The following is an 18,060-nucleotide window of genomic DNA, read 5'->3' as shown; positions in this document are numbered from 1 at the left end:
GTTGAATTATGTTACAGTCTAATTAGGTCACTCTATTACTACATCTTCCTCTGCTAGCTATAGAAGGTGTTCCTGTGCTTGGAGGGCTACAATGACCTCTCATTATTGCAATATTAAAGGTGTCAGGCAGATAAATTACGGGTTTACAAAAGCTGGGTTGCATTCTGACATACTTGGCAGTGTTTCCTATCAGGTGCAGCACAGATATGCACATGCGACCTTTAACAGCTGCCTAAGGCTTTGACGACAGGATCAAGGTTTACTGGTAATATACTATACTCCCTATCTATTCCCAGTATAAAAGTGTCTTCTCTTGGTTTAGTTTAAACCTGTTTCCAAGCAACATCAGCAAAACGGAAAGAAGGAGCACTCATACCAAATCAGAGTGTCTATACCAGATTATACTGGTATAATCAGTTTAAATTCACACCTTAATTTATACCAGGATAATTTTCCTCTGTAGGCAAGCCTTAGACTGGGCAAAGCAGATCGAAGATCATAATGCAGTCTCAATCTGATACTGATGGCAGTGGCAGTCTTGTGCATTACTTACAGTTCACTCACTGTCATTCTACAGCATTTTTACTTTTCTAATATTTGTCACTTTCTCCACTGCATACTTAATTGATGTTTGCAAAGCACAGTGAAGTCCTTGGTTGGAAGGATAAGAGAAAAGTAGGATTTTAATTGCATCTGCATACACTGCACCAGCACCTCTATTTGAAGATTTCCATTTCCAAATCAGTATTATTAACTGGGCATTTGGTTTTACATAAACACTAATTAAGCCCTAGAACGAAGATACTTGACAAATTTTCAAAAGTGTGGAACATATATTTTATCTATTTAAAAATGCGAAGACAGCTATGAAGATCCATGTGCTCCAGTCTCTAGGATTTCAGCCACTTCTCATTTCACATCTGTTCTCTCTACATAGAGCTTGTACACACTACCACTTATAGCAGCATAACTTCTGTCACTCAGAGCACCCGGAGCAATGTAAGTTACACTGACTCAAGTGCCAGTGTGGATAGTGCGATGTCAGTGGGAGAGCTTCTCCCACTGACATAGCTACCGCCTCTCGTGCAGGTGCGGTGGTTATACTGACAGGAGAGCTCTCTCCCAATGGCAAAGCGTGTCCTCACCAGACGCACTGCAGCTGTGCCAAGGTAGCGCTTCTAGTGTAGACTAGTCCATACTGTATGCAGGGTTATGGCACTCACTGCTAAAGGGGGAAAAACAAGAAGTACTAGGCTGAGGAGAGCTGACTGCCATGAACAAGAAAGGAAGAAGCAGACACAACAACAGAAGCACAGGTAGAAGACAGCAGCACAAATTCAGGACTCAGTTAAATAAACCACAAAAAGCTATGTTTAAAAAGTGGTATTTTACTGAAGTGGGAGTTTCATTTAAACCTGCACAATAGAATACTAGTTTTCAAATATTTTACAATTATGTATTTCAAATGTTTTGTTCCTAACTACTTTAAAAAAAAAACCTAACCTACACATATACCCATTAATTCAAATCATGGTTAGAACACCGTAATTCTTAAACACAAATATTGGAAAGTGAGGAAATTCATAGTCAGAATTCCACAAATATCCTTAACTCAGCCATAAAACCCTACCTCTGCACATGGTTCCACAAGAAGTGTGGTTTCAGTAACACTTAAGGCAAATACTCTGGAAACAAAACCAAATTAAACCCAAGTGTGGTGTGTAGTCTTACTCTGGTTATTGTTACTCTAGTTATTACCATCACTTACAGCCTGTGATGGAGCAGACAGGCCCCACACTGGCAAGGAAGGGACTGATCAGGGTCTGTAGTCCCAATTGGCCTGCACCACTATACCTGTAGCAGATGTCAGGAGAGGAGAGGGGAATTAAAAGGAGGTGGCCCAGCTCAGTTTGGGGTTGACAAGGAAAGAGAGAGGAGCTCTACTCCTCTTGGTAAGGGAAGCCTGGTTTCAAGCAAGAGTCAGAGAGCTTCCTGCATGGATGAACCTCCAAGCAGATGGGACAACCAGCCCAGAAAGACTAATTAAAAGGACTGGTTGCATCAAGACAAATCCTGGGCAGGGTGGGATATGGTCCTGTCAAAGGCTTCTCAGATTACCCTGGTTTTGAGTTTGTAATATTCCTTTGTCTTTTGAACTCCAATACCCTGGAAGAGGTGGAGTTAAATTGTGACCTGCCTGAAGGGCGGAGTCATGAGAAGAGGTGGAAAACTGCAGGACCACTGTGGCTGTTGGGGTGCCAGATTGGGAGAGAGCTGCCAGGAGGCACTGCAGCGGTGAGGCCACTCTTTTTTACATTGAAGTTTAATTTTCCTGGTTGATTACTATTGTCCCATAACCCTAACAACATTTAAATATAGTAGTTTGTGAAAAGCCAGATTAACTGTCCTCAGGGTAGATTTGATTTAAATCATGATGTAAATCACTAGTCGGGAAGACTCGATTTAATCATAGATTTCTACATAAAAGTAAATTATTGTTGGTTGTTATAACCTTAATAAATATTTTTCACAACTCAGTGATAGATGAGACCCAAACTGGATCTCTTTTACGGCCTGTTGCCATTATATGTTTTCCCTTCTAGTGAGAGAATGGTATGGTAGATCTCAAATCAATGAAGGCTACACTCTGAAAGACCTCAAGACTTCTGGAATATGCTGCTCAAACAGTTTCACTTTTGTTTCTACTGCCTGTCCCTCCCTTCTCACATTTATCTCCAGACTTCTTCTCCTTGTCCAGATCTATTCCGCCCCCAACAATCTTCTATTCATTGAACTTTTTGAAACTTTGCACTTTTAGAGAGAGGTAAGGGATTGACTCTGTGTACACAAATTTGCAGAGGGACAATAGGGTTGAGGTCTTATTTCTCATCTCTATATATTATTTATTTATTTAAAAACATTTTTGCTGTTAACAAGCATTGTGGCGGGGCCAGGCTACCCCGCCTTAGCCCGGAAGGAGTTAAGCCCCAGGGACTGGGTGGCGGGGCCAGACTACCCCGCCTTAGCCCGGAAGGAGTTAAGCCCCAGGAACTGGATGGCGGGGCCAGACTACCCCGCCTTAACCCGGAAGGAGTTAAGCCCCTGGGACTGGCAGCGGAAGTCCCACCTCCCTGGGCGGACTGGGCATGCTCCAAGTGCTATAGGAGTATAAAGGGAGGGAGACCAGCTCATTCTGGGCTGGAGCCCATAGGAGAAGGACCTGCTGGGGAAGCTCCTGCGGCGGACCAGCCACAGCCGTTGGCTGCACCGGGAAGAGACGCCGTCCACGGCCCGCCGGCGGTTGGAGGAGACCCAGGGGACGACCGAATCCGCCAAGGACCTGACAACTCCTGGGAGACCCCAACGGAGAGCCTGGTAGGAAGGGACCCCGGGAGGGTGACAGAGTGGTACCTTCCCCCCCCCACCTTCCCCCCAGGGAAACTCAGTGTGTTTCGGTCGGAACCCCCCGCTGAGTTGGTGGAAAAGCACTACGCTACTGTTAGGGCCCCGGGTCGGGGCCCCCCTAGTGGGGCTGTTGCACCCCAATTCCTGGACTCTGGCCGCTAGGCCACGCTACCCTCCGCCCGAGGGTTGCTTCCTGGACTCTGGCCGCTAGGCCACGCTACCCTCCGCCCGAGGGTTGCTTCCTGGACTCTGGCCGCTAGGCCCTACTGCCCTGTAGCCGAGGGCTGCATTACAGACTCCTGCCGTCAGGCCGCGTCTCCTTGAGGAAAAGGGGACGACAGACTCTGGCCGCTAGGCCATACTGCCCTGGACTGAAGGGCTATTTGACGGACGGTGGCGGATAGTCCACGCCGCTCGCAACCTCAGGGGCGTGGACCGTCACAAGCATGTTATCTCTGGAGACACAAATCAACAGTTTGAGAACTGCAAAACTAAGCTTCTCTGCTGGTATCTTCTAGACTTAGTTAGCACTGAGTCCCACTGGGTAGATAGAAAGATTAACCTAAATAATCTATACAGAAGCCCCTGGAATCCCATAAGATTGGGTCCCGAATCCATGAACTATTGGAACTCATTTACAAAACTTTTCTTAAACATTACATGAATATATTATCTCATACTATAGAATTAATAATCCTTATTCCATTATGAGATATCTTTGAGCTATAATGTATCTATCTTTAGGTAGGTTTTTTCCTCAAAAAGCATTTTATCAAAAAAATCTGATTTAAATAAATTAAATCGGATTTTTTTGTATTTTTTTTTTTAAAAAGTCATTGATTTTTATCCATCCTGACTGTCCTGGTTATCTCTAACCATGCATTTAATAGATAAAACATGCAATAGCAGAGAATCTCCCAAAGCTGTTCTAATTATATATACTGACATTTAAAATGCCAACAAGCAGACCTTTAAAGCACTAAGCAGCCCTAAAAGAGTTCCCAGTTTGAGGAGAAGATTTGTTCCCAGAAGAGAGAGGCTGTCCTGCCTGAAGATCAGATTACCATGGCATAAAGGAGCTCCAGCAGTAGACACAATCAGAACTCTTCACCAAATGTTCTACCCTGCTGGCACTAGGCAAACTCTATCCCTCTCAACACAGTGCCCTTCGCTAGCCCCGCAGAAGTGGGGTGGGGAGAAGGCAGGCAGATCCCATAAAAAAAGCAGGAAAAAAGATGCAGGGACCACCTCTAGAGATGAGTTATTCAGGCTCTATTCTCATTCAGTCTTTCCCTCCTTTGGTAAGGCTACAAAATATGCCAGCTATCTTGGGGTTTTCTGTCATCTGGACACTTGTACCAAGAAACAGAATTCAAACCAAACTTATTGTCAATGTCAACTTGCAGTAGATTCAAACCAGGTGAAAAGCTCCATGTCAATTACCAGTCATGTGTTAATCAGAATCATTTAAAAAAGTACTTTGGTAAATAGATTGATAGTATAAGTAAAAGTTCTGAAAATCATCTGGTAGAATTTAGCATTAGGTTCAAGATTTATGCAATGATCTTACATTTTACTTAATCCGGATTACTTAATCCTGTCTCTGTGCAAGGGCATTGACTAGATGACCTCTTCAGGTCTCCTCCAATCCTACATTCCTATAATTCGGTACCTTGACTTTCTAATAAATCAGGTTGTCTAATTTAATTTTACATTATTCTTGTGCTGAAGCTTCTATCAGTTTCCAAAAAATGTTATTCTACAAACAGTCTCACTATTAGGAAATAATACCTGATATTCAGCCTAATTATCTTTGTTTTAAATTCATATTATTAATTACTCCTAGTTTTACCCACTTACCAAAAAAGGTTCCAAATTTCGTGTTCCCCACTTTCCTGAAATTCAGACTCAAAATAATACTTTTAAAAACACAGAATTATTCTCCCTTTCCCCCACATTGGATAACATCAGTACAAATTAACTCACTTTTCCTTTTTTTCCTGTTTGTGTGCTTCTCTCATAAGCTGAGCAGCCTTTCTGCTGTAAGGATGGATGACTTTTTTCTCTTGCCCTCCTCCTCTGCCCTTTGCTACTTTTGGCTGAAAAGAAACATAACAAGGAATAAAATGAGACACTTCAGTTCTCTTCACAAAGTGTCTCATAAGCTACTGCAACCAGAGTAAAAGACTGCTCAAAGGGAAGCCAGCAGCACCGTATCAAAGAGATTCACTCAAGAAAGAGCATGCATTAACACCTCAGAAGGTCCAAAATTCATACAGTAGGTTTAGGTGGGCTAGTATAAGTTATATTCATGTCACTCCTTGTGTTACTAAGAATAATAAAATGCAGACTCCTGAGTTCAGATTCCAACACAGCACATGCAATATGAAAATCAGGCATACAAACTCTGAAGGCTGAAGCAAAGCATGCAGTTATAACACACACCAACTCTAAACTAAAAAAAGATATAAAATTTGTTACAGGCTGCTACTCTTCTACTAACAGAAAATACCTTCCTTCTTAAAGAGCTCAGTGGTGAGGAAACTTTAAATTACCTCTCCTAACAAGGATGCAATTTCCAGTATACCCTTATTTAAACTTTTCCCAACTGACGGCTCCGTTTAAACCCTTGTCAGGAACCCATCTAATCTGCACAGAAAGAACCAGATTGCAGCTGCCACCCACAGAGACTACATGTCCCAAAATACAATGCTCCATTTTGGTGGAGCAACAGAAATCCAATGAAAACAGGAGTACTTGTGGCACCTTAGAGACTAACAAATTTATTTGAGCATAAGCTTTCGTGGGCTACATCAAGTACTCCTGTTCTTTTTGCGGATACAGACTAACACGGCTGCTACTCTGAAAGAAATCCAAGGACTTTTACAAATAGAGATAAAGTTATAGCTTTCTGCAATGTCAGTGACTCAAGTGCATTTGTACACGTTCTAAAGAAAAACATCTTAAGCAAACATTCAGGTTACAGGAAGGGGCTCTTTTTAAAAAGGAATGCATCGTAAGCCTCATCCCCACACCACTCCATTTCTCAGTTCGGAATCTGAAACAAGAAACTTCTCAAGAAGATACAGATAGGAATACAGCTGTAACATCTACCGAATACAAACCAGACTCAGGTTTCAGTTGTGGCTAGGTTTTTTCCCAGTAGTTCCCATCATTTTTATTTATTTATTTGTTTGTTGTGAAGTTTGAAGGTTGCCCCAAAATTAATGGAAAGACTACTAAGGAGTGCGACATTGAGGAATACATAGGGAAGAAAGAAAACAAGAGTAAGCTTGGTCATAAAGTAGTGATCCTGCACTAGTGTTCACAAGTTTATTAATGTGATGATTTAAATTTGCATAGACTGCTTCCTCTAGCACTTCTTGAGAAGACACCCTGAAGCTCCACTAATTTAAAGAAGGTATTAATAGCCAACTATTGTTGCTCATGTGACTTCAGCCCAATCACATGCCAAACTGGAAGCAACAGCAACATGAACAAGGCAGGTATATAAAAAAGAAAACATCATGCCATAAACAGCAAGGAATTTTCCTCTTGAACCTTACGCACACCACTGTGCCAAAATAACTTACTCCTTCTGGCCAAACAGCAAGTAATATTGTATTCTATTTAGTTACGTATATACAGGGCACTTAAAAACACACCATAACATGAACATTGTTTTGTAACATTACAGAAAAACAAACAAATAGGAAGCTCTGTAGTTTCCGTTGTTGGGGGCATCACAATGTGGACCAGGCAGAATCTGTACTAATGAACTGCTGTATATGCATTCCAAAAGAAACAAATCTAGTTGAGGGCTTCAACACCCTCTGCTACCACACAAGTGACATTAGCATCAGGTGATCAACTACACACTTGCATGCTTCTGTCCTAAGTCACTGTGCTGGATAAGGGCCAAGAGGATAAAACATAGGAGAAATTAAATGTTTAAAACCAAGAGTTGACCAGAACCCATGGTGCTGAACTCATTTTCATATCCATTATCAAAATCTGGTTGAACACACAAAGATTTTCTGGCTTTGAAATATAATTGCAGTTTGATGGCCTTATTCTAGTCCACATCACAAAAATGTGATATAATTTGACACAGCCTCCTACCCACAAGACTGGAACAGAAGTTTTTCAGTTTAGGATTGGAGTTTCTAGACAGAATAGTGGTGGGAAGTCTAGAAAAACCATAGATAATTGCTCTAGTCAAGTCATTGCTAACAATCACTCATTTGCCCATCCAGTTCAGAAACACACTGAACTACAACTGTGAAATAGCAACACACATACGAGCCAACTACTTGCTCAAAACTTGAGCCAAAAGAGTCCAAAAAGACAGATACATTTCAGTTGCTGTACATTGATCAACACCACAGAGAGTAAAAATTTAAAACTTTCAAACACTTTCATATATGGTTATCTTGACAACTAATTTATCCAGACAACTCCCTGTAGATAGTGCTTGAAATGATTGATTCAGAACCAGTTAATATTATATTTACTACCACCTGTTAGTTTTTCATTCTCTCGGTTTGGTGGTATTTGTCTTCTACATATAGGGAAGACCTTTGGCTGCAATCAAATTTGTTATGTTCATTTAACTTTTGTTTGTTTATAGTCTCTAGAACAGAATGATTTTCTGTCCTGTTGACTTGACATAGAAAAGGAAAGAACTGATTAACTACCTGAGCATTTAACAGAGCGTTGATCCTATTCCAACTTCTGCAACAAGTTTCAAATTGCCTTTTCTGATGATAGAACAGCTTAAAAAATGGCCTGGTTAAAGAACCTGCAATGAATGTCTGGAAGAGTTTATAAAGTACACTCTGTGGTACAACAACAGATTTTATTCACAGCTAGAATTAAAAAGTACTAATGTTTTTTAAGTGGAGAAAGCAAAGTTTGCAAATTGGAATGTGTGTCAGTGGACACCATTAAATATGACAAGGTAGAATTTTATTACACTAGTTTCCCTACTCCCTACACTTACAGTAGGAAAATCAAATACACCTGCTGAATTTGCACATGCCAAACTGCAGGTACAATTTTGGGGGCAGGCGTTGAGGCTATTTTGAATATCTGGCCTTGAAAGCTAGAACACCTATTTTAGAGGAATTCCCCATAAGCATATAAACAAAGTAAATTATTATCTTGACTAGTAAAGCTTTTGATACTGTCTCGCATGACCTTCTCATAAACAAACTAGGGAAATTCAACCTAGATGGAGCTACTATAAGGTGGGTGCAAAACTGGTTAGAAACCCATTCCCAGAGTGTAGTTATCAGTGGTTCACAGTCATGCTGTAAGGGTGTAATGAGTGGGGTCCCGCAGGGATCAGTCCGGGGTCCAGTTCTGTTCAATATCTTCATCAATTATTTAGATAATGGCATAGAGAGTACACTTACAAGCTGGGAGGGCAAGTGCTTTGGAGGATAGGATTAAAATTCAAAATGATCTGGACAAACTGGAGAAATGGTCTGAAGTCAATAAGATGAAATTCAATAAGGACAAATGCAAAGTACTCCATTTAAGGAACAATCAGTTGCGCACACACACAAAATGGGAAATGACTGCCTAGGAAGGAGTACTATGAAAAGGGATCTGGGGGTCACAGTGGACCACAAGCTAAATAGGAGTCAACAGTGTAACACTGTTGCAAAAAAAAGCGAACATCATTCTGGGATGTATTAACAGGAGTGTTGTAAGCAAGACAAGAAGTAATTCTTCCGCTCTACTCCCCACTGATTAGGACTCAACTGGAGTACTGTGTTCAGTTCGGGGTGCCACATTTTAGGAAAGATGTGGAAAAATTGGAGAGTGTCCAGAGAAGAATGACAAAAATGATTAAAGGTCTAGAAAACATGACCTATGAGGGAAGATTGAAAAAATTGGGTTTGTTTAGTCTGGAAAACAGACGATTGAGAGGGGAGATAAGTTTTCAAGTACACCTCTACCCCGATATAACATGACCCAATATAACACGAATTCGAATATAACGCGGTAAAGCAGTGCTCCGGGGGGACGGGGCTGCGCACTCCGGCGGATCAAAGCAAGTTCGATAGAACGCAGTATCACCTATAACGCGGTAAGCTTTTTTTGGCTCCCGAGGACAGCGTTATATTGGGGTAGACGTGTATGTAAAAGACTGTTACAAGGAGAAGGAAGAAAAAAAAATTTAACCTCTGAGGATAGGACAAGAAGCAATGGGCTTAAATTGCAACAAGGGAGGTTTAGTTTGGGCATGGGGAAAAACTTCCCATCAGGGTGGTTAAGCACTGGAATAAAGTGTCTAGGGAGGCTTGGAATCTCCATCACTGGATATTTTTAAGAGCAGGTTAGACAAACACCTGTCAGGAATTGTCTAGATCAGTGGTTCCCAAACTTGTTCCGCCGCTTGTGCAGGGAAAGCCCCTGGCGGACCAGGCCGGTTTGTGTACCTGCCCCGTCCTCAGGTTTGGCCGATTGCGGCTCCCAGTGGCCGTGGTTCGCTGCTCCAGGCCAATGGGAGCTGCTGGAAGAGGCGCGGGCCGAGGGACATACTGGCCGCCGCTTCCAGCTGCAATCAGCCAAACCTGAGGACGGGGCAGGTACACAAACCGGCCCGGCCCACCAGGGGCTTTCCCTGCACAAGCGGCGGAACAAGTTTGGGAACCACTGGTCTAGATAATACTTGGTCCTGCCATGAGTGCAGGGGACTGGACTAGATTGCCTCTCGAGGACCCTTCCAGCCCTATGATTCTGTGACTTAAACCATTTGGACTGCTTACATTAGGCATGTAGAAAAAAATCAGCAGAATAGAAAGTAAGACTTACACCTAAACTTTACTCCTTTTTCTGTAACAGAAATACTGTTGCATATATATTTTTAATTATTATTAAAGGAATAAAGATTTTGAAAAGAATATAGTCCCAGGGTATACCAAGTTATGCTACAAATTTATTAGTTCGCTTATACTGTGGTATGGTGAGGTAAAAGAATATTTTTATGAATACAGCTGGAATGAATTATCTATTACGAAATGTGTGGATTGCACAGCTTCGTACATTAAACACAGACTTTGCAAATTTGTACTTTTAATTATATTGTGTAGCAATAGACTCTCAAATCTATCTAAGCAATTTGGATATTTAATTTCTATTAGAAACCAATAGGGATTATATGTCCAACTCCCGCATCTGACTTTGAAAATCTCATCTATAGTCTTCATATTGAGCAACACAATTCTATATTTTGGTATTTTAATACACTGGAAGGGACTCAATTGAAAAGAATATGAATGTTATGATCTCCTGGTTATTTGTTGTTTTTGGTCTTTGGATATATGTTTGCAAATTTCAGTAGGCAAGGTTAAGAGTGGGTGTGCCGGGTAAGCCAGGTGGAGCGAATAGCAAGTAATGAAGGACTATCTGGCCGCAGGGGAGCGGCAGGATCCCTTAGTTAATTCTTTGCGGAGTTCTCATGCTTGAATGATTTAAAAGCACAAAATAGCTATACGGAAAAGTAGGTTGTCGTAGGGCACTAGGTGGAAGACCCTGAAACACAGAGACAACGAACGACCTTTCCAGACACCCCAACGCCCCGTTCCCATGTAACCTGCCTGCAGCTGGGCAGTGGCCCTGCCAAAGCAGCCCTACGGCTCCTCCCTGTCTCCAGTCGGTTTTAGAAATAGGCAGAGGGGCCCCCGGGTAGGTTCCTCGCTCGCTCCCCGGACACGCGGCGAGCGCGGACGTGTTGGGCTTCGATGTTTGTACACGTGGCTCCGCACCTGCTGGTTCCCCGCAGGGACCAGCCCCCTGGCCCGGCCCGGCCGCCCCCTCGCTCCGTGTCTCGCAGCGACGAGCGCCACGGACCGTGGTGTCCTCCGGGGCGGGTGCTGGTGTCTCGAACAGGCAGCGCGACAGGCAATTCCTCCCTTCCCCCGCACTCACCATGGCGAGTCCCACGCGTCCGCCGAGCGAGCGGCACAGGCAGGCAACGGCGACACGTGCGGTGCGAGCTGCACCGCTGCAAAAACCGGAACCGGGTGTCCGGTCCGCCGTGAAAAGAGCCCGGCTCAGTGCCCCGCTCCCGAGCGTCCCGTTCCGCCTGCGCTCGGTGATTCCGTCACTGGCCCGGCGCCATGTCCCGGTCCACGCTGCGGCTTGCGCTCCTGACCGTGCCGGGTGCGTGTCTCCCCAGCGGGTGGTAGTCCCGCCTCGCCCGCTGACTGCTCGTCGCGGGCTACCCCAAACACGGCTGGAGGAAAAAGCAAGCTACAGCCACGTGCGCGGGTGTGGGCCAGCTCCCACCCCCAGAGCAGCAGTTTTCCTAGAAAAATCTCAAAACGAAACCAAGTTTTACGAAGGACGTTGTGGGAAACTAGTACCACTTGACTGATCCCCCAAAAGGAGCAGCAGTTGACAATACAATAATAATGATAGAAATTATGTGTGTCCTTAACACTAGCACACAGACCTAGGAAGTCAGCAGTTCTTGGTGCTTTACTCCTGAGGGCATTCTGCACCAAACAAATAAAAATTCTGTGCACAATATTTTAAAATTGTGTTTATCAAATAAACGTGGAGGCTCCAGTATGGCAGTGGGGAGCAGAGGCCACTGCCTCACAGAGATGGGAGATCACTGTGCAGCTTCTCTCTCCCCCTGGAACACAGACTCAGCAGTGAGGTTGCACCCAACCCTGACACAGCACAAGGATGGGGGCTGCCCCCAGACACCCCAGGGCCCTGCCCCTCCATGTCAGGTGCACCAAGTGTGGGCAGGCAGGCTCAGCAAATCAGGATACAAGTATGGAGGGTCTCAGTGTGGGGGGATCCAGCTGTGGGTTGGAGGATTCTGTGTGGGGCAATCTGGGTGCAGGTGGATCACTGGAGGATCCAGGTGCGGGGGGATCTAGATGGGGTTTCTGGGTGAAACAGTAATTGGACTCTGCTGGGGAATCCAGATGAAGATGGTTGGAGCTCAGCAATGGGGTTGGGTGGAGGGATAGTGAGCTTGGCAGGATGGTATGGGCGGGGGGAAGATCAAGATGCTGGGGGAATGGGGCTCATTGGGATGGGGATCCAGGTTCAGCTGGTTGGGGCTCGATGGGGGTGGCTCATCAGGGTGGTCCAGATGCAGGGGCAGTGGGGCTCATCGGGGGGGGGGTGAGACTTGGTAGGACGGTCTGGGTATGAGGGGGGTCTGGGCGGATGGGGGAGCATCTCCCTGTACAGGGATCCTTCACCCTGCAGCTGAGGAGTGATGGGTGCAGGAAGGGGTGGAGGGAGGGGAGTTTGCAGAGCTTCCTATAGCTGGGGAAGAAATCGGGGGGTGGGTCTGACCTGGTCCCAGATGCCGTTCAGGGGAAGAGTAAGTCCAGTCCTCCCCAGCCCAGCCAGGATGAGCAGCTGAGCCCAGCACAGGGTAGGAGCCATCAACCAGGTTTTTCCCCAGTCCCACCCTCTGCCCTACAATGATTTACCTCTCTGCCCTAGGCACCCAAAACATACTGCTGGGGAGGGACACATGACTGCTAAGTATTACCAGGGGTGCTTGAACAATTTTTATATGGGGGTGCTGAGAGCCATTGAATCGTAAACTCCTATGGGTGATGGAAACCACTTCAAGCCAGGGGTGCAGAACCATCCCCAGCACCCTTAGTTCCAGCATCTATGAGTACTACTATACAATTCCTCAGATATGTCAGAAGAGCATCCTGATAGGTTAGCTTGGCAACTGCATCCTGGTAGATTACTTTGGCAACATTATGTCAGGACATCATTTATTTTATTCTGTCATCACAGCGGTAACTTTTATCTCATGAAGATACTATAGCTTCTGTATTTGTATGACATCTGCTTACACAGCTTCTCTCAAGGAAATTATAGTAAAATATCTTGAACTAGTTCAGAGTCTGATGTAGTGTGAGAATATAGAGAGCATTTTCCATAGAATATATGTCCTAAAGATGCTATTCTTTCCATTACTAAAAGTGTTCACTTTAAAAAATGATTCTTGGGCCAGGTCCTCACCTAGAGTAAACTAGCATACTACCATTTAAGTCAATGGAGCTATGCTGGTTTATTACATTAGCTGGGGATTTGGCCCCCTTGTCTCCTATTGTGAGCTTCTATCATCTACCTATATGCTCTACTCTGTCATTCTTTTCCTATTTTGTGCTGTTGTTTTTTTTCCCCTTTACTCCCATAAACTGCTACCTTCCAAGACCAACTCAGGACATCTGAATACCTGGTCCTGCAACCCTTATAAGAAAAGTCCTTAATCACATGAGTAGCCCAACTGAAATCAGTGGAACTACTTGGGCATGAGGACTACTCCTACTTTTTTGCATAAGAGCTGAAAGGTAGGGCCCATAGCACCTATAACAGTATGTGGATTTAAAATAATATAGAATATGGGGTAGTATGTGACTTTAATATGTAATGACTATACTGAGGAATGTAGTCTCTTTATTTGCACTTATTCTTTCTCATGTATCATAAATGGTAAATGAGGTTATATTAGAAAGCTGATTCCACAAATTTTTTATATATATCCTGAATTATTAGGATTTGACTGGATATAAGAATTGTACTGGAAATTTTTGTTTTCACCTGTGTGGCAATGAGGATCAAACACCAAACAAGGCTAATAATATAATTTAGCCAATATGACAATTATATTAGAAATAAAATCTAGTTACAGGTAACTTCTCCCAAGTCTGCAAAGTCTGTTTTTCTGTCTGAGACAAAAGAAATGTATGAAGATGTAGGAGAAAGATGAAAGCGTATTATCATAATATTTTGTGTTAGTTTTTTTTAAAAGAAAACAGAATAAGTGTGGAAAGGGACTAATTTTCCTCATTATACACATTGTTTCCAGAAACTGCAGAAAAGCATTGCATCACCTTTGGACTTCAACTTGACAAGATGCATTTATTTCAACGACAACTAAATGTGGTTATTCTGAAGAAAGGCAGAAATGAACGTATTAATAACTTGCTTCTTGTGAAACAAATTTTGCATTCATATGAATACAAATAATATTCTGAACATTTAATTCTTACTATGTTAATTTTTCAAATTATTATTTTTAACGTATCGAGGAATTAAGTCTTCTCTCAATTAAGATTTAATGACCAGCTACATGGGGCCATTTACACTATGGACAAGCAGTTTAGGAAATCCAGATACCACAGAATTGTCCCAACATAGTTAAACACAATACCATTTTGTAGCATACACTGATCCTAACCAGGCTTGATTCTCAACTCTGCCACATTACCTTATGCTAGCATATCTCCTTTGACTTAAATGGATTTTTATTAGTATTACACCAATGTAGCTGAGTTGAAAATCAGGCCCAGCTGCATTTTAACTCTGTTCCAAATTGTGCTACAACCTTGGACAGAACTGGATACAGCAACAGTTCTCAAACAGTGGGTCAGGACCCCAAAGTGGTCATGAACCCATTTTAATGGGGTCACCAGGGCTGGCTTAGATTTGCTGGGGCCCAAAGCCCGAATCCCACCACCTGGGGCCAAAGCCGAAGCCTGAGCCCCAGTTTCTAGGGTCGAAGCTGAAGCCTCAGGGCTTCAGCCCCGGGTGTTAGGGCTCAGGCTATAGGCCCCCTGCCTGGGGCTGAAGCCTTTGGGCTTTGGCCCCCCAGCTCAGGGCAGTGTGGCTCAGCTTTGGCCTCCCCCCCCCACCCTAGGCGACGGGGTTCGGATGGGCTCAGGCTTCGGTCCCTCCTCCTAGGGTCGTGTAGTAATTTTTGTTGTCAGAAGGGGGTTGCAGTGCAATGAAGTTTGAGAACCTCTGGGCTATAGCATTTCAAGGACAGTTGTGACCTAGGGACCCTTGATGCCAGTTGGCAGAGGTCATAGGGGGTAATAGGCTTTTACAGGGATCCCCTGGGTTGGATATCTGCATGGTAGTTCACCTAAGAATGGGATGTGAGGTCTCTACCAAGAGCCAGTAGTAAAATGTATGTATGGGTAATATTTAAGGAGTTAGGTATCTATACTAAAAAATATGTGCTTAAGGTCTTGGAGTTAAGGTAGGTCACCAAAAAGGTACATACTTTGAAGAAGTTTCTCTCAGGTAGGAAGTAACTGACACATCTCCCTGGCTGACCACCTCTATATGATATGCTTTGTGCTGTATGCCTGTTTGCACTGAGCCAGGTGTAAATTGACAGATTATCCTGATTTTTAAATAGGACCCTTCCCCACTGCTGTTTGTGAAATCTACAAGAGAGGAAATCTGTAGGAAGAAACAAAGGATTTGTCTGATATATCTTGGAATGCAAAGAGACACACTGAATCCTGCACCTAGGAGTCAAATTGACAGCGTGCATGTCTCATGAAAGAAGAATCATAGAATATCAGGGTTGGAAGGGACCTCAGGAGTTGATCTAGTCCAACCCCCTGCTCAAAGCAGAACCAATCCCCAACTAAATCATTCCAGCCAGGGCTTTGTCAAACCTGACCTTAAAAACCTCTAAGGAAGGAGATTCCACCACCTCTCTAGGTAACCCATTCCAGTGCTTCACCACCCTCCTAGTAAAAAAGCTCTTCCTAATATCCAACCTAAACCTCCCCCACTGCAACTTGAGACCATTACTCCTTGTTCTGTCATCTGGTACTACTGAGAACAGTCTAGATCCATCCTCTTTGGAACCTCCTTTCAGGTAGTTGAAAGCAGCTATCAAATCCCCCCTCATTCTTCTCTTCTGCAGACTAAACAACCCTAATTTGTGCTCCAGCCCCCTAATCATTTTTGTTGCCCTCCGCTGGGACTCTTTACAATTTTTCCACATCCTTCTTGTAGTGTGGGGCCCAGAACTGGACATAGTACTCCAGATGAGGCCTCATAAATGTCGAATAGAGGGTAATGATCACATCCCTCGATCTGCTGGCAATGCCCCTACTTATACAGCCCAAAATGCTGTTAGCCTTCTTGGCAACAAGGGCACACTGTTGACTCATATCCAACTTCTCATCCACTGTAACCCCTAGGTCCTTTTCTGCAGAACTGCTGCCTAGCCATTCGGTTCCTAGCATGTAGCAGTGCATGGGATTCTTCCGTCCTAAGTGCAAGACTCTGCACTTGTCCTTGTTGAACCACATCAGATTTCTTTTGACCCAATCCTCTAATTTGTCTAGGTCCCTCTGTATCCTATCCCTACCCTCCAGCCTATCTACCACTCCTCCCAGTTTAGTGTCATCTGCAAACTTGCTGAGGGTGCAATCCATGCCATCCTCCAGATCATTTATGAAGATATTGAACAAAACCGGAAGGGTCACAAGCCTGCCTGGCTGTAAAGCGCTGCAAGGATTTCAGGTGAGGATTAGATATGAGAGTATCTTATTAATTAAGTCTAGGCTCTAGAATGGAGTGTTTATTATTTTATATGTAACCATTTGTTTCCAATACCTCTACTTGTTAACTCTCTATACTTTGTTTAAAAAACTTGATTTCCCCTATAAGCAAATCTAAGTGTTGTGAGTTAAGTGTAGCAGTGATCTGAGATGGAACTGGTAAGTGGGGGTATACTGTTTCTTTGGAAGCAGTGAATTGGTGGATATGGTGAGTATCCAGTGGACCAGAAGCTGGGCCAGGGAGATGCTCTGCGGACTGGACTGTGCCTGTTGTTAACCAGCAGAGTGACAGCAGGACCTGTGAAGTATAAAGGGGGGTGCTTGTGTTGCCGGTGGGGTTGGGGAGCTGACTCACAGCCGGCCACAGACAAGGACTCACATTAAGGGAAGGTGGTAGTGAGGTGTTTCACAACCCTAGGTACCCCAAGGAAGCATCACAACAGTTATACCACCCATGCTGTAAAACAGTACTATGCTTTAACCATATGAAGAGACAATTGTAACCCAGTATGTCATTTGTACAGTGTGGATGGACCCAAAGGGAACATAAGCCTCTCTGTCAGGATGGGAAGAAAAGAAGAGACTGGATAACTATGAAGAAAGAAGACAAGTTTCTATCCACATCCACTATGCAAGAGAAACTCACAATCCTTCCTTCCTATTTTCCCTGTTCTTCCACCAACCATACTTCGCATAATAAAGGCAGACCAGTGAACCTCTCAGCCACTGAATCATTTAGCTTTTGGAATTTCCTTAGTCATAAGAGGCCTCTCTTGCCTTTCAGCACTTTACCCATCCCACACATTGCTTGTAGAAAAGCTTCTTTTCACAAGAAATGCACATCATTGTCATGCATCAGAGACTAAAACCTAACACAACATCATTTTTGCTCTTCCGGGAGAAGACTGCTACAGTGATGGGAGGTGTAGTCTCTTAGGCTGTTCTAAAACTAACTAAACAGAGATTTTTGCAGTAAATACTGGAGGAAGGATGGTCTTGTGATTAAGGCTCAGGAAAATTTGAACAGAATGGAAATAGAACTAAAATGAGTCAGGGTACCATTATGTTATCACTTTTTCTCCTTCATCTATATTTTTAGGATAATTTAAACAGAGTTGCTTATCCTCTTGTTTTAATAACATGCAACTTAGGCCACACTGATGTTGGATGAAGATAGTTACCGATCCACCAAAGTCCCAATGCCTTGTATGCCCAAAACTGCCATTGATCATTCTCAGTTGGAGTTTAGGTCTGCAAGGAATGCCAAAGGGCTCCCAGAGAT

The 18,060-nt window shown here is 43.8% G+C and overlaps 1 protein-coding gene across 1 annotated transcript in view; it reads right to left on the bottom strand.

The window, feature by feature from the left end:
• Positions 1 to 11,406, bottom strand: part of TMA16 (translation machinery associated 16 homolog) — a 60,964-nt gene extending 49,558 nt beyond the window's left edge. The window contains exons 1-2 of the mRNA XM_026647875.2: positions 11,347 to 11,406; positions 5,392 to 5,504 (exon numbers count right to left, since the gene is read on the bottom strand). Of these exons, the coding sequence (XP_026503660.1) occupies positions 5,392 to 5,504; positions 11,347 to 11,349 (116 nt within the window). The 5' untranslated portion in view covers positions 11,350 to 11,406. The remainder of the gene's footprint in view (positions 1 to 5,391; positions 5,505 to 11,346) is intronic.
• Positions 11,407 to 18,060: the final 6,654 nt, after the last annotated feature.

Source organism: Terrapene carolina, unplaced genomic scaffold (assembly GCF_002925995.2).
Source record: "Terrapene carolina triunguis isolate 2854851 unplaced genomic scaffold, T_m_triunguis-2.0 Scaffold66, whole genome shotgun sequence".
Classification (NCBI taxonomy): Eukaryota; Metazoa; Chordata; order Testudines; family Emydidae; genus Terrapene; species Terrapene triunguis.
The sequence above is the reverse complement of the archived record's forward strand: the minus strand, read 5'-3'. Positions and strand labels throughout refer to the sequence as shown.